The sequence below is a fragment of the Peromyscus maniculatus genome, chromosome 9, assembly GCF_049852395.1.
Source record: "Peromyscus maniculatus bairdii isolate BWxNUB_F1_BW_parent chromosome 9, HU_Pman_BW_mat_3.1, whole genome shotgun sequence".
In the NCBI taxonomy this organism is placed as follows: Eukaryota; Metazoa; Chordata; class Mammalia; order Rodentia; family Cricetidae; genus Peromyscus; species Peromyscus maniculatus.
The window spans coordinates 5,275,879-5,292,308 of record NC_134860.1 but is presented as its reverse complement, the minus strand read 5'-3'; the positions used below and the strand labels follow the sequence as shown (position 1 = coordinate 5,292,308).

The 16,430-nt window shown below is 48.6% G+C and overlaps 2 protein-coding genes across 2 annotated transcripts in view; both read left to right on the top strand.

Moving 5' to 3' along the window:
* Positions 1-2,041: 2,041 nt before the first annotated feature.
* Positions 2,042-8,675, top strand: LOC102915375 (disks large homolog 5-like). The gene is made up of 6 exons (XM_016000024.3): positions 2,042-2,213; positions 3,191-3,350; positions 4,569-4,712; positions 5,378-5,561; positions 6,699-6,814; positions 7,953-8,675. The coding sequence occupies exons 1-6, from the start codon at positions 2,081-2,083 to the stop codon at positions 8,110-8,112; spliced, it is 897 nt and encodes a 298-aa protein (XP_015855510.3). The 5' UTR covers positions 2,042-2,080; the 3' UTR covers positions 8,113-8,675.
* A 4,425-nt stretch (positions 8,676-13,100) lies between these two features.
* The window catches only part of Dnah1 (dynein axonemal heavy chain 1), a 71,079-nt gene continuing 67,749 nt past the window's right edge, over positions 13,101-16,430 (top strand). Inside the window, exons 1-2 of the mRNA XM_042284560.2 lie at positions 13,101-13,215; positions 16,156-16,252. The gene's annotated coding sequence lies outside the window, so the exon portion shown is untranslated. The remainder of the gene's footprint in view (positions 13,216-16,155; positions 16,253-16,430) is intronic.

The following is a 16,430-nucleotide window of genomic DNA, read 5'->3' as shown; positions in this document are numbered from 1 at the left end:
AATCCCAGCGCTTGGCAGGCAGACAGTTTTGAGTTGCAAAAAGAAAATATGGACCCTGAGCCAGTGGGGACCTTTCAGTCCTTGAAGCTGTACTTGGTCACATAGACTAACAGCCTGCATGTTATCCAGGATTGACAGAAGGTAGACAGTGGAAGAGCCTCCAGGTGAAGCAGTAGGGTAAACTGTGGTCCTGCCTCCTCATGAGGCACTGAACATCATTTTAAAAGCCACATAGCCCAGAAAATGGGGAGATAAAGTTGGGAGATGGAGAGAGAGAGAGAGAGAGAGAGAGAGAGAGAGAGAGAGAGAGAGAGAGAGAGAGAGAGAAGGTAATGGGAAATCCAGGCCTTGTGTTGGATGCCTTTTATCCCAGGATTCAGGAGGTAGAGACAAGCAGATTTCCAGGAGTTCTAGGTCAGCCACTTCTACATAGCAATTTCCTGGCCAGTCAAGGCTACACAGTGAGACCCTGTCTTCAAAACGACATCAAAGTGAAGAGATCTTTCTAATCCCAGTACCTTGCTTTTGCCTTCCTTAGGTCCACATGAAGAGACCAAATGAAAGTGTGTGTGACCATATGAACTACTGAGTAATATCCACTGCTGCAAGGATAGAACTGTGTCTATGACAAACTCTGCCTTTCCCTGAGGGATGCTGCCCCAGAAGGAAGAGTCAGGGTCTGAGGCCTGTGGCTCCCGAGTGAAGACCGTCCAACATCAAAAAACATCCTGAGGAAGAAGAGAGCTGATTCCTCTAAAGTCTCTTATGGTCAGAGGTCCTGGGCAGGACCTCTTAGTGACAGCAGCACATTGCTTATCTACACCCAGTCCTATAACAAATCTGGGCATTGGGCATTATACCAAGGTAACACCAGGAATGTGAGTGCCTGAACTCCACCCTAACTGAACTCTGAAGGGAGTGGGAGTATCATCTGTGGTTCAATAGCCAGCCAGGTTTGGAATGGACCAGCTTGATTTCATCTCTGGTGAAGGAAGTGGAGTGTATCTGATGGCTTCTGTCTAGCCACTTGAAGAGATCAGTAGGGGGTGGCCTTAGACCCTGACTACATTATTTGTTGAGACAGGGTCTCATGACTCTCAAGCTGTCCTCACACTGGCTTTGCAGGTTCACCTTGAACTTAAACCATCCTGTTTCCACTTCACAAGTGCTGAGATTACAGGTGGGGCCACCGGGCCAGCGAGGAGACAGCACTAGGCATCGACCCAGGACTTGCTACATGCTAGGCAGTCACTCTCCCAACTGAGGTGAGTCTCAGGTGTTGTCCTTATTTTCCCACTATCCTTTCTGTTCCCCTAAGAGGCAGAATCTCACTGTAACTCAGAGGCCTGTAACTAATCCTGCTTTGGTGTCTTTGGTGCAGAGTGGAGAGCACCACACTCAGACCAAGAGCTTTTTCTCATGGTCAATCCACTATATCAGTTTCCTCTGCTAATAGATCATCAGATCTTTCCCAGCACCATGATGGCTGCAATCTCTATCTGCTAAGGACTCCTGAAGCAATTTTCTAAAGCTAAGCACATGGCTTCCATGACTCTACCCTTAACCTGAATTCCACACCATAACCAGCCCTGCAGGTTCTTCCTGAATGTGCTTTTAAACACTTGTACTTGAGGAAGGTGATCTTTGTCTACATTCACCCTAACATGGCTTCTCAGTAATATTGAATAGCTCATAATGATGACTAGAGGGATTTTGAGGAAGGAATGAGGCATTCTGGGGCAATGTTTGGAAAGTATAGCTCAGGTCTCAACATGGAAAGTACTATGGGGCTTCTAATCAAGCTAAGGGAACTCTGGCATTGGAAGGAGAAGGTGCTGAATGGCTTCCCATGTATTCTAAGATTGGGTATTGGAAATAGAACCTGGGCTTCTGGTCAGTTCACGGAGAACCAATTAACAGGGTGGCAAAAGCTGTTCCCCAGGACATCAGCAGTCCCTCCTCTGGACATTCTTCTGTATCCTGGAGAGCTGATGGCATCCTCTGTGATGTCACCAGAGTTGTAGTGACACCAAGTGGCCTTAAGGCATTTCTTCAGTGCCTACAGGGTACACCATTAGATATGTTCTCCAGACTGAGGAGTCTCCTTAGGAGAGAGAATGTAGTACATCCAGAGACCAGAGAGAGGCAGAAAGAAGCTGGCATTCAGTCTCAGCGTACAATAGGATTAAGAAAATGGTTCTGTCGGAGGCAAAGTGAGTGCTGGGCAGGACATTGGGAGCTTCCTGAAGGAAGCGGCCTTGAGTTGGGTCTTCCAGTAATGGGGCAGAGGAGCTGGAGCCTCTGAGAAGCAAATGGACTTGCCAGCTTATCATAATTTCTGAAAATCCAGAATTCCATAACATTGGTTTGTCTATACCCAAAGCCTATCTTTTACTTTTATTGGGGTTTGGGGGACAGGAAGAGACCAGCAGGAGGCAGAGGGACTAATGTGTCCCCAGCTGAGGCCAGGCATCACTGCACTTCAGCTTCGGGAGTTTCCTTTAGGTGCAGTGGCTGTCGACACTAGTCACATGGAGAGACAAGTGCTTCTGGCCAAGAGATCATGTCCTCAGGCTGTCCAGCAGACTCTTCTGACCACCTCTCCCTGACAGTGGTCCCTTAGGGTCCGGAATCAGCAGTTAAGGGTGGCAGGCAGTTCTCTAGTGTAGACAAACAACTGTCAGAGGCATGGGACCAGGGCAGAGACTGGCTCCCTTGTGCCAGTTTCCAGCTCTGGGCAGTCAGTGGGGTGACTTGGTGAGTCTTTTGACCATGCTGTGTTTTTGCATGACTTTTCAGTCCACAGTCATGAGCCTGAAGTGACCAGCAGAAGATCTGAGCTCCTAACAACATTTGCCATTTTTCTCCTGGCTTCTGAAACCACAGGCAGCCTTCAGGGCTCTGAACCATATTATATCCTGTGACACTGTAAATAAGTCTGAAGAGGTGGTTTCTGTGTTCACCTGAAGAGTGTGCAGGGCCGCAGAGGAAACTCTTGACTGCTTACATAGGCACAACTCTGTAGAGTGATCTGAGAGCTGAGATCCACGGAAAGGGAATCTCATCTGGCCCAAAATATTTGGGTTGTCACTGGGTTCCAGAAACGATATTTCTGTTGGGCCTCAGGGTGGTCTGTCCATCCTCTATGCCTTGTCACTATGCAAGTTCACTTGTGTCCATCTCCCCTCAGAGACTGCAATGGAGCCATCATCCCACCCAACCCTCCTCACCAAGAAGGAGGTGAAGAAAGAAATAGAGAGGCTGACCACGAAGCTGCAGCTTGCGACAGACCAAAGGAATCAGCTGCGAGATTGTCTGCTCTTCATCACGGAAGGGACCGTAGATAATAGGTATCCATTGTTTCCGACTCCATGGAACTGTTGGTAATGTCACCCTCATCTTCTTCCTTTGAAGGTCTTGGGTTCTGGTAGGCTGTGCTTCCAGAGTGACTCTGCCCAACTTCATGTCCTAAATTCTTCTCAGAGGAGAGGCAGACCTGAAGCTTCAGAGGGAGTGAGAATGGGTTTGCGTTCTCCCAATGAAAACCAGAGCCTGTGGTCTGAGTCCCACAACTCAGTGATTGAGGCAGTAGTGTGTGAGTTCCCAGCATGCATTTGGAAAGGACCTGACAAGTGGTGGCTTGTGTGAGATACTAGCTGCTGTGAGTTTGTGGTGAGTCTTTGAACTTGTGTGGCTGGTGATTGTGTGCTGGAAACTCCTGGTAGCAGCTTGAGGGGCCTGGTCCCACATGGTCCATTCCAGTGAGTGACTGGAAGTCCTGGGGCTCATCACTGTTTCTCTCTAGTCTTGTGCCCTGTACGCTTAGACAATACTTTTCTGTGTATTCTTTTTTAGCATCTCTCTGTGTCTGTATATGACTCCTTCTTTCTCTCTCTCTCTCTCTCCTCTCTCTCTCTCTCTCTAACCCCCCCCCCTGTGTGTGTGTGTGTGTGTGTGTGTGTGCGCGCGTGCGTGCTTTCATGCATTTGCAGATTTGTGTGTCCCTACAGACTCTGGAAGCCAGGGATCTGAGGTGGGGCCTGAGGATTTGCCTGTATCAGTTTCCAGGTGATGCCAGTACTGAGGTCTGGGAGCCCTACTTTAAGCAACACCACTCTTGTCCAATGTGCTCAGCTTGGTGGCACCTAGGAATCCCTTAGGGAGTTTATATAGTCATCTCCTTATTGGGTCTCAATTCCAGAATTATATGCTCTGTCTAACTGTTCAGTAATAGTCACTGAGGACCTAGAATCACTGTTCTGAAATGGGAGCAATGGCCTTGCACTACCTGGTGTGCCAAGACCTGTGGCATAGGCTCCCGGTAACATAGAGAGCTAGACTGACCCTCCAGGCCTACTGAATGAGCTCACGCAGCCAGAGCACCCTGTATCTGAATACCCAGCCTCTGCTGACCTGGGGCCAGGATAACAAGTTTAAAAGCACCAGGAGGTACCAGTATATAGGAGCCCAAATGTGGCATCCACCGTGCGGTGGTAGACCAGGATACAACTTGAGTTCCCGTGATCTTTGAGGTCTGTGTTCATGGGGTTCTTTCCTCCTGTCTCTAGGCCCTACCACCAGCCAAATCCTTTCTATCACAAACTGAGGATGGAGCATAAACGAGTCATGAAGGAACTGAACACCTTGCAGAATGAGAACACCGAGGCTTCAAAGAAGTTCAGTGAGCAGACCAAGGAGACACTCTTCTATCGGTATGTGCCCGTCTTGACATAGACCCCGTGAGTTGTGGAATAGCCATCTCTGAGTTTCTTTTTTTCTCTAGACTGGAGAGTGCCCAACTCTGGTTTTTGCCGTTCTGCTTCTTAGTAAGCAGCCTTAGCTCTTGGACTTGTGTCTCTTGGAGTCAGTTTGGCTAAGTGTGAAAGAGACCGTTAGCCCTGGCCACCATTGTCCTGGAGTCTCAGGAGACTCTAGATAGACAAGGGATTCATACCATGAGGGGGATGTCAGGCAGCTCTGGGTGTCTGGAGCTCAGGCTCTGGCTTTACTGGACTGGATGCTGTGGAGCCTGTAGATAGAATAAACTCCCCTTGGGTCTCCTGTCCTCCCTCAGAGGGTACTTGCCCACTGCTTGCTGATGTTTCCCCATTACCTCGGAGATTAAGAATAACTGGGCGACTCCTCTTTCTATTGAAGGGAAGTAGATCCCTTTTGGTGTTGGGGTTTTCTGTGGTAGATTGATTCTTTCTGCTTTCAGCTGTCCTCATTTTGGCCTTCTGAGTACAGCTGTCACATCTGTATGGAACTCTAGGCTTTTTCTTCCTGGAAACCTGGCACCTTTTGGGCTGCTGGTTCCTGGAGGCTGGGGTGGCAGGAGGAGGCTGGCGGGGCCTTATTATGCCGTGTGTGTCTCCAGTGGTCTGCACAGCCGGCTCCTGATGGAACAAACTCAGCTGGAGAAGAAGGTGGGCATGCTGAGGCAGGAGAAAATGAAACTGCTGGAGGATTGGGTCCTGCTGAAGCACCATTCAAAGGAGTTGAAAATGATCTGTGAGGACCAAGAGGAGAAAACCAGTGACCTCAAGACCCAGCAACGACAGGTAGGTGGGTAAGGCTAAGAGTCTGGCACCATTTGCCCATTTGACTGCCTGTCTGCCCATCCACCCACTCATCACCTTACTCATCCATGCTCCCATCCAGCCACTTCTCATGCCATCCATTTCAGTGTCCATGCACAAGTACTTCTGGGAAGTCAGCCTCTTCTGAGAAACTGAATTATTGGCAAGCAATCCCCTGCTGCTCTGCTTGAAGCTGCAGTCCAGTGTAGGAGATGGGTCAATAACCTATAACACACCTACATGTCATTATTATAGGTAGGGTTCTGTGCCCAGAGCTTTGAGTGAGTGAGTTAGTTCTGCGTCCTGGGGCTCATTTGCTTGGCAAGGCTCATATGAGATCACAGGTGGGAAGTAGTTTGTAAGGAGGAGATCTCTGTGCACATGCCAAATGAGTGCTTCTCATTTCTTGGATTAGGGTGGCATGTGGCCTTCTCCTTTCTTCCTGCATCCCAATGTGTTCTCTTCAGTTTGCCCAGCTCTTGGTTCACAGGGACAGAAGCCTGAGTAGCAGGTTGTCAGCCCTGTTTTCTGTGAGTGGTGCTCACAGTTCTCCCATCCAGGAGAATATAGTCTGGGGTTCATTGGATGATCAGCTGGAGGCTTTTCACAAGATGATGGTGGAAGATGAGAGATTTGGGACTACAGGGGCAAAATTTTGTTAACCAGCTTCCTATTGTCTGACCAAAAAAATCATGTTTCCCACAGCAGTATTAGTCCCCAAGAAGTGATGGCCAAGTGGTGAGACTCTTCTTAAAGGGCTAGTATGGTTAGTGTAAACTCAAGTGCCCATCTGCCATGATGTTTCTTTCTGCTCATCCCCTCTCTATCTTCTCTCTCATTCTGTGTGCGTGCATGTGTGTGTGTGTGTGTGTGTGTGTGTGTGTGTGTGTGTGTGGTGTGTAAACATATGGGTTTTGTGGTGCCAATGTGTGCATTGGCTAGAGGACACCACTGGGTTTCTTCCCAGTCTCTACCTTGAATCAGGATTTCTTTCTTCCCTGGATGTTTACTGTTTTGCCTGCCTGGCTGACCAGCAAGCTATTGGGATCCTTTGTAACTGCTTGCTTATGTATGACTGGGTGTAACCCTCCACTAAGAACATAATCTTCGAATGAACAGGAGCTTCAAAGATTGGAGGAAAGAGTTCAGTTCTGGCTGAAGCAAAAGGATATGGTCACCCAAAAAAAGGACTTGGCAGAAAAGCTGCAGCATCACTTTGAAGGTTCCCAGATGAGGTAGGAGCCCAAGCTGGGAGGAGGAGGTAGAGCCAATTAGGTCCCCTGTACTTAGGATCTCTGTCCTCTATGGGCTTCTGCTCACATGCATGATTCCCAGCTACAACCAGGGAAAGAAGACCTCAGAGAAACATGCTGGTCCAGTCATCAATAACTTCCATCCAGGAAACAATGTGTTTGGTACTCAGTAAGTCTGTAGAATTGAGTCTCCCTTCCTCCCTTCAGAACTCTCTGTTCTGAGAAGGATTTTCTTGAACTGATAAGCCTAACTCATCCTCCCAAGTGATGGGATTTAAAGGTGTGCACCACCACACCTGGTGAAAATACATTTTTATTTAGGAGCATCCCCTGTAGAGAAGAGATTCCCACCTTTGAACACTGCTCTCTGCAACTTTTACCAGTTCCCTATACAAAGTGTTCTCTGGATGGAATAGGTTAAGGTCTTTGCAGGATGAAGCCAGGCTGATGCCTCAGCTGCAGGGAAGATCAAAAACCTTTTCGGATGGTTCTCTAACAGACCCCCAAAGAGCTAGGATGCACATTCCCAGCTCTGGTCCTGAGGAAATCACAAGTTTCTGTTTGGTCCCAGAGCCCAGGCAGGGCCAGTGTTCTCAGGCACACATCTCAGGGAGTGCTGCTCCATGACAGGCTCTCCCTTGCATGTTTCTCATGTTCAAATGCCTCCTGGGCTTGAGGACTGAGCTAGCCTCATGGCCTTGTTCAGGTGTCCAGATGGCAAGGCTGTATTATGGCTATCAAAAAATGATGTGGTTGATCAGTAACTCATCAATAACAAGTTGTATTGTTTATATACTGTTGGCTATGGTATTAACATCCTGTTGCTATATGTTGCTACTTACAAAATAATGTCCCTGAACTGTAGAAGAATGTCCAAATCTTTCTAGTCAAAAGGACATCATACAGTGCTCAGTTTAAGTAATGACATGTGTTTAGGGATGAGAAAAGTTCTTGGCCCAGGTACCCTGTGACCCTTATTCCTTGGACGTTCAAACAATGACATCAATAAAAAGATCAACGCTGACTGTCCAGCACAGCTGAGGCGGTGGGAGGTAGTAGCTAGACAGTTGACATGGCAGGTCCCCTCCTGACCTGTGTCTTAACTGCTTTTCTCTCCCAGGTCCAGAAAGCTCCGGCTGGAACAGGCCACAGCCCAGGGTGGGAGCCCCTTGCAGAGGGAGGCTCTACAGCAAGAGACACCTGCTGAGCCCCATTCCCAGCAACCGCTGAAATCTGGGGATGAAGTTTCTTCTTCAGATTTGGTTTCCACTGTGGAATAGGCCTTGACTGTGCCTAGCCAGTGACCCCACCATGGCTACTTCTGGGTCTCGACTCTCTTTCCTTCTTGACAACACCTTTTGTGAGAACTGAGGAAGACAAAGGAAGCCACAGACAACTAGAGAGCATGGCATTCACCACCCTTGGATCTAGGCCTCCTCAGAAAATGACACCTTTTTGTAGCTGTGAACTCAGAAGGAGCAAAATCCCTTACCCTTGGGGAGAACATGGCATAGAAAGCCCCAAAGAGGAGTGGCTATACTCCTCTTGAAAATGCTGTTATAATTGGTGACTGTCTTCCTAGCATGTCTCCAAGGCCAGCCACAGGTTGTAGATCTGTGCTATTCAATCTGCAGTGAGAGAATGCTGCTTATCTTAATTTTTCTTTGATTTTTGGTTTAGGATTTTGGGTTTTTTTGTTGCTTCGGTTTGGGTTTTATTAATTTGATGTTATTTTTCATAATTTGCTAAGGCTATTTACTGTTTATATTGACTGCCCTTTTAGAGCCCCTTTTGAGAAAAAATGTAATTTTTTGAATAAAAAAAAGCTATTTTCAACTCTTCACACTTAATCTGGACTTATTTAGTCAGGTGTGCTGTTACAGACCTATAACTCCATAATTCACAGACACAATCAGATCTCTGCAATCTCCAGGCATCATGAGCTACATAGTAATAACCCAGCCAGCCAGGGTGACACAGGGGATTGGTGCCTTGCTTGTGGATAGTGTGGCTTACTCAATACATACACACTTTATGATGGAATTTGTATCCATACTGTCATGTATTTAGCTACCCCTAAGTTATGGCACTCTATAGACACAGTTTCATTAATTGGTCATAAGGACCAAAATATTGAGAAACACACCTTTATTGCTTTATAGATTCTCAGTCAATAAAAACATTCATTATGGGAAGTATAAAAGATATCAGGAAACCCAGAGTTATCTCTCTTTTTTTTCTTGCAATAGAGCATCAGTGATAACCACACAACAGAGATAAGGACCTTCCAAGTCACTTTGGGAAATAGCTTTTTAGAGAGGCTGCGACCCTTGATCTTACATTTGCCCCTCATGCATGCAGTTCCCATAGAGGCCAGAAGAGGGAGCTGGATCCCCTGTCCCAGATGGTGGTTAGGGGCCATGAGAGAGCAGTAATGCTCTTAACCTACGAGCCATCTCTCCAGCTCTGCTCTTGACTTTTGACCTCCCAGCCATGTGTGCTGTATTAATTAGACTAGATGACCCCTACCACACAGAGATGTTTCTGAAGATGTCTAGGGACAGGTACATGAAGTAAGCATGCTTATTGTATTAGGCTGCCAGGCTTCTATGCAGGGCTCTGGTGTCCCTGTTGATCTCTGTGGGTTCAGGATTGTACCCCAGCATCACTTACTGTCAGGGTTGGAGCAGATCTGTCACCTCTCATCTAGGATGACAAGGTACATTAGGCACAGCTGATGAAAGGGAGAACTGAGATGACCCTCCTTGGGCCTGGATGTGGGGTAAGGAATCCTTGGTAGCAAGAGAGATCTCCAGCTAAGCAGTGTTGGGAGGAAGCTCCAGAGCAGGCTTGGTGCATGGAGCCTGCAGCAGAGGGCACGGGCTTCTGGTGGAGAGCATGCCTGTGCAAGCCTGGGACAGGACAGGGACAGGTGAACTTGCCCTTGGCCATGGCATGTCTCAGAGCATATTCAGGAAGGGTTTCTTCCAGGCGACTGTTTTATAATTGTAGAGCTCCTGGGAGCAAAATCAACTTCTGAGAGTGGAGGTGAGTCCGAGAGTTCAAGTGTGGAGGAAGTCATCCTGTGGGTCCCCAGACAGGTGCTGACCAACCCTGGCTTTTACAGGCTGAGCAGCCAGAGAAATGTGGTAGAGACTTTGGTTACTCTCTGCCATAGGTCACCTTCCCTTTCTGAGCTGACCCTGACACAGAAAGGGCCATCTATAAACACACTGAAAACAAGGCCAGCCTTGGTTTAGGCCACACTACCAAGTTACTACTATATTGAGTGTGTCTCCCTGTCCATCTTCTCAGTATCTGGAAGGAACCTGGGGCCAGCTAGGCATTACTCAACTCTGGGTACTTAACACAGTGTCTGACTGGTTTGGTAAATGCTACCATATGGTAGATTAATGTGGCTTCTTCTATTACCATTTGTGTAGGTAGATACTAGTTCATATCACCTTTTTCCAGGTAAACTGTCCTTAGTGCCCCCTCCTTCACTCTCCCAGATATCTAAACATCCAAGTTAGAATGTGTGTTTATTTGTTTTGTTTTTCATTTTCCCCGAAAGAAGGTTTCTCTGTGTAACAGTCCTGGCTATCCTGGATGGAACTCTCTTTGTAGCCCAGGCTGGCCTGGAACTCAGAGGCCACCCCTGAAGAACGGCGAAGTGGAGGGCTTCAACAAACAACATGCCCTGTCCCCACCCTTCAGGCCCATCTTCCATCTAGAGGAATGTTCCACAACCATGCCAGGTGAGGCAGTGAGGGCCTCTGTGAGGTGATCTTCTTGAGAACGGGCCTTTTCCATCATGGGCTGGTCATATATCTGACAGCTATGACTTCTGTGATATTCCAAACCCACTGAGATGCTTGGCCACTTTCTAGAATTGGTATTCCTCTCTTATCTTTGAAGTCCTACCATGGGTTGATGTTACCATGGCAACCCAGAGGGGTACTGCACTTATTGGTACAATTGTTTCCAAGTCTGGGACATACCATCCACAGACACAGTGGGGTACACAGTCTAATCTCAGACCCATGAAGAAGCCAGATTCCAAAGAACCATGGCCATCTTTCCTGTCTCTAATTCCCTTCACACTTCTGCTGTTCTCTGAAGCAGACAGTGATTATAGGAATGCCAACAAGTAAAGCAAGTGAAGCCATGGTTTGGACTCAGAAAGGTTGCATCAGCATCCAGGTCTGACGGGTGACGGGAGCTGGCCAGGAGGAGGTGCTGGAAAGAGATTCTCTGAAGGGGAAGCATTCGCCTGTGCAAAGGCAGACTTCTGTCCCCAAGAAAAGCTTCGCTCCGCCTTAAGCTTCCTCCTAGCCTCGTTTCTCTGGCCCATTCGTTAATATCATACAGCCCAGACTGGGATCCATTTAATTCTGTGTCCAGTGCAGGCCTGACAACAAGCCAGAATTACTAATGCAATGAATAAAATCCATGTAATAAACACCAGATCCTGCTACGTCCTTCAACATTAGCATGTCTCAGTGGACTCAATTTCCCTGTCTATGAACCGGGGATCGTTATGGGATGGCTGTGGGCAAGAGTTCCCAAATCGAGATGGGGAACTTTTTTCTTTTCTTTTGGTTTGTAACCCACCCCTTCCTTTTATGGAATAGAAGCCAGAAGGACTGGTACAGTGGAAACCAGCAACCTTCCGGTTCCCGTTGATGGCATTTAGCCACTTTGCATTATCTCTTCCTTCTCTTGGTCTGTATACCTGTCTGCATATCGTTGTTACTGAATCACTTGAAAGGAAACCTCAGCAGAACACTTGATATCACTTTTGAAATCGAGGCCACATTAAGACAAGGACATGGGGCTGGAGAGATGGCTCAGAGCTTGAGTCTTTGCTACTGTTACAGAGGACTGGAGGAGTTCAGTTTCCAGCCCCAACACGGTGGCTGGTAACTGGCTGTAATTCCCAGCCCAATGGTTCTAGCACCCTCTTCTGGCCTCTGTAGGCAATAGGCACCCATGAGGTGCACATACATACATGTAGGCTAAATATGCATACACATAAAATAAAAATACCAAATATTTTTAAATGTCATTAAAAATAAAATAAAAACAAGGACAGTCCCCTATATACCACAATAACTACTATCACATTGAATATAACAAATTACCAGGTGTGAAGGCACATTTTGCCTTTAACTCCAGCAATGGGGAGGCAGAGGCCTAGAGATTACTGTGAGCTCCAAGCCAGGCATAGCCACATAGTGAGACTCACCCTCCAAAAGGGGGCTGGGGGACGGAGGGAGAAAAGAAAAGAAAGAAAGCTGTGAGCATGGTCGTGCATGCCTTTAATCCCAGCACTTGGGAGGCAGAGGCAGGCGGATCCAGCCTGGTCTAGGTAGTGAGTTCCAAGCCAGCCAGAGCTACAAAGTGAGACCCTGTCTGAAACAAACAAAAACTTAAAAGTTATTCAACCTTCAGAACAATCTGAACCCATACCCAGTTTGAAGCAGATGCAGACACTAGTGACACCTATCGGGAAGGGTGATACAAGCGCAGCCACTAGCCAGCCACAGGAGGCAGATGCAACAGCGAGCTGGGACTGGGGACGGGGTCAGGGGAGGGAGAGTGGCCAGTGAGCTGAGACTACAGAGAACCAGAACCAGTGCTGTGTGCACACAGTGCCCTGTGACCATCTGTCTGCAGCTATGGCTTGAACACCAAATTCCGATTCCTAACCTCCTCACATCCTTTTGTTGATGTTTAGTGGTTGGTTACTGTTGATGGCGTTTTGTCGTTGTTGTTTGAGATGGAGTCTCTGGTATCCACAGCTGGGAATGACCTTGCCTCTTGCCTCTACCTCCCACTGCTGGAGTAACAGATGTGCACCACCAGTCTGCAAATAGGCCAACCCTCTACCAACCGAGTAAATCTCCAGCCGCAATAGCCTTGTTTGTGACAAGGTTTCGGGTAGCCTAGGCTATGTATTAAAGCCTTGGTATGTGTTAAAAGATGACCTTGCCTCCCCGCCTGCTATGTGCTGGAACCACGGGTCTGAGACCCCTCTCCCGCCCTTTCACGCCTATTTCCCTACCATTATTCAAAGTTTTCACGCTGCATTTTGGCTGTTTTGTCTCTTACTGTTAGAGGGCCCTACAGGGGGAAATGGGTAACGGAGTCTGAATCTGAGAACTACACGCCCTCCTCCTCCGGAATGGTGTAGTGTAAATGATCTCCGCTCTGACTAGCCTTGAGAAACCAGACATCTGGAGCATGAGCAGTCCCAGGGGAAGTTGGTAGCCGGAAGCTCTCGCCCCGCGGTGCCACATGGCCCCGCCCCCTCGCAACGGGCCCAGCGTCCCTCCCTAGAGACAGGAAGGGTCCGACAACTTTGCTGTTTAGGGAAGCCGGTAGGTCCGTGAGGCGGCGGGATGATTGGGTCGGGGGAAATTCAGAGGCGCACAAGTGAGTGGACACCGAGGGGGCACCCTTGCCTGCTTAAGATCACCATTCCCTCCCAAGTGTGTGGGTCACCTCACCTCTGCGGGGTCGGGGCTTGGGGAGCAGGGCATAGGGGAAGGCACCTTAAGCAGCCTTGCTGGTAAGTCCTGTACTTAGCACACCGTTTGGGGTGCGGACCCTAACCTTTGCAGGGAGTGTGACTCGATGCCCTCCTCCCTAGAGCAGGCTCCCTGCAAGGAAGGAGCCTCACCAGACCCCATTCTCTCTCCTTATCTGACCACAGAGTTGTTACAGAGATGACTCTGTAGCTTCCTTTATAAACCCCAATCAGTTTTTTCGTTGCTTCACACTATAATTCAGCAAGTGCGTTCTGGGGACCTACTGCGTGCCAAGCCAGTGACCGTCCCATGGTAGGCACCCAGTCCAGAGATCAATGTTTCTTAAAAATCCCTGTTGGACTGGCAGGGGAGAGCAAAGTACCATATAATTTCTGGCTATGGCCAATGGCTCAGAGCTCGTTTTCCTCAGCTGAATACATCGGAGGGATGAAGGAAGTCCCAAGCCTGTGCAAGAGATGACCACGTGCCGCATTGTTTGCCCAGTAGTCTCAGCAGAGGCAGAGACTTCCCAGATCCTTTCAAGCTCCCGTCCTTTGTGAAATGAGAGCTGACACAGTACCCTGGGATGTTCACAGCGGTACAGTGCAGGGTTCTTTCTGAGTCAGGGCTTGGGTGACTGGAAGCCCTCCTCCTCAGGTCCTCCGTGGGCTGGATTTTGCACACGTCTCAGGGCTTCTCCGCGCACCTCTTTGGACTTGAGTTTCCGTGTTTGTAACTGTTGGTAGTACTCACAGTGCCTGTTATAAGAACCACACACCTCCTCCCAGCCCAGCCCCCACCTCCATTTATCTGTATGCATTCAGCCGAGTGGTTGAGTGGGTGGGTGCCTCATGCTAGCTGTGAAACATTGGCCAGGTCATGCAACCTTCTGAGGGTCCATTTTCTCATCTCTGAAAAAAGCGAGAATAGTCTCAATTTCCATGTAAGTTTAAATGGGATTAGGTATGTAAGGAGTCTGCGGCCCTAGCAACACTCACCATGCCCAGTTCTGGGCCTGCCAGGACCAAACCTGCCACCTCACTGCCTTGTTTCCGCACACAAAAAGGGGAAGGAAAGGAGTCCCAGGGTGACCAGCAGCAGAGGCCTTGCTGTGAGCCACATGCTCTCTCTTGCTAGCCACATTCGTTCCTGGGGAGAGACTGCTGTGACCCATGGAGCTATGGTAAGAAGGCAGAAGTTTGTCTGTTCCTGCACACACTGGCTTGGTATAGGCTCCCCAGGTTGGGGCAGGACTGGAAAGGATGGGTTGTGATGGGCTGGGAAGTAGAGTGAAATGGGGCTCTGAGTCCACAGCCCGCCTCCCGTCTTTTTTCCTCGGCTGTGCCTTGATGAACTCCCCACACTGTTAACAATGCATTCGCCTGCTGCAACCTCCTCAGAGCAAAAACAGCGTGTGGAACGGGACAAGAAATCCACTCACCCAGACGCCTTTGCTCCAGGCACACTGCGGTTTCCTAGACAGTCATATGTGTGCTCATCCCTAGTAAAGCAGGCTAGACATACTGAATATTTTGGCTGGAAACACCAGAATGCTTTCCTGTGGAGATGGGACCCTGGCCTCTCCAAGCCCAGCTGCCTGTTTGATGATTTTTGTTCAAAGATGATGTCTGTGCATTTGCAGAATGAGGAAGCTGAGCCCCAGGGAGTCTTTTTGTCTGCTATGTTGTCCTGAAAAGGGCAGAGAGTGTCACTCAGGTAGACCAGTCTTGGTGTTATCTTTAGTATCTGCCCCATGAGGCAGTTGGCCACGAGGAGCAGGTTCAGGTAGTTTCTCATAGGGGAGGCCTGTCAGATCTGCCTACTTAGAGGGTGGTGAGCCTTCACTCTGGGTACCTGGGGCTTCTACCAGAGGCCTGCCTGCCTTTGTCCTTCAAACGGCCTTCCAACTCTCTGTCTTCTGCTTAAGAAAGTGCTCAGCTGCTGCCGTTGGCTTCTGAGCTGCTGGGCAACTTTGGTCCATAGAGGCCCACCCCACTCCTCCCGGTACCGTAGATGAGACCGCCTGCCACGGTGTGTAAGGAGATGCCAGCAAGTAAAGACATTTGTCACCAACACTGATGAGCTGAATTCAATCCCCAGAACCTACGTGGTGCAAGGACAGAAAGAACTCCTGAAAGTTGTCCTCTGGCCTCCACACAGGCTGTAGCACATGCACAACACACACACACACACACACACACACACACACACACACACACACGATAAATGTACAAAAATGTGGAAACACCTTGAGGAATATAGATGAATTAAGCCTCTGGCCTCTACACGTGTACACACAGGCGAGCACACCCAGACACATGTGCACATCCATTCATGTAAAACACACATGTGATATTTTTTCATTCATCTTTTTTGAGGTGATTGTAGACTTTCTTTTATTTCTGTACCACCCTTACATGAAAACCTCTTCTTCCCCCACACATTTATCTAACTTACTGTAACATTCTCCTGCTTAAGGATTTCCCCTGGTGATAATGGTTTTGGTTTTTGTTTGTTTGTATGTTGTTGGGTTGTTTTTTTTGTTGTTGTTGTTTGTTTGTTTTTTGGTTTTTCGAGACAGGGTTTCTCTGTGTAGCTTTGCGCCTTTCCTGGAACTCACTTGGTAGCCCAGGCTGGCCTCGAACTCACAGAGATCCACCTGGCTCTGCCTCCTGAGTGCTGGGATTAAAGGCGTGCACCACCACTGCCTGGCTGGTGATAGTGTTTTGAGGTAGCTAAAAGGCAGTTGTGGTATGAGTAGGGCTTGCTAACAATCACCTTGTCCTCAAGGTGGTGGATGTGCCCATAGCCTGGAGACTCCCTGCTACTCCTTTTGTGAAGACAGAAAGGTGACATTCCTTGAGCTGATCTGACACTCTGAGCCAGGGTGAGTGAATATGCCACTTGGTGGCTTCTAGGAGGATCTGTGGGCCCATGGATGGTCAAATTTTTCATCCTATTGGCAAGAACATTGCATCCTCTGACTCCTAGGGTGTGGGGAAATGGATTGGGCAGGCATAGGTGTGAATGGGGTGTGGCAGCCTTGTGACCATGTGGAGGAGGAG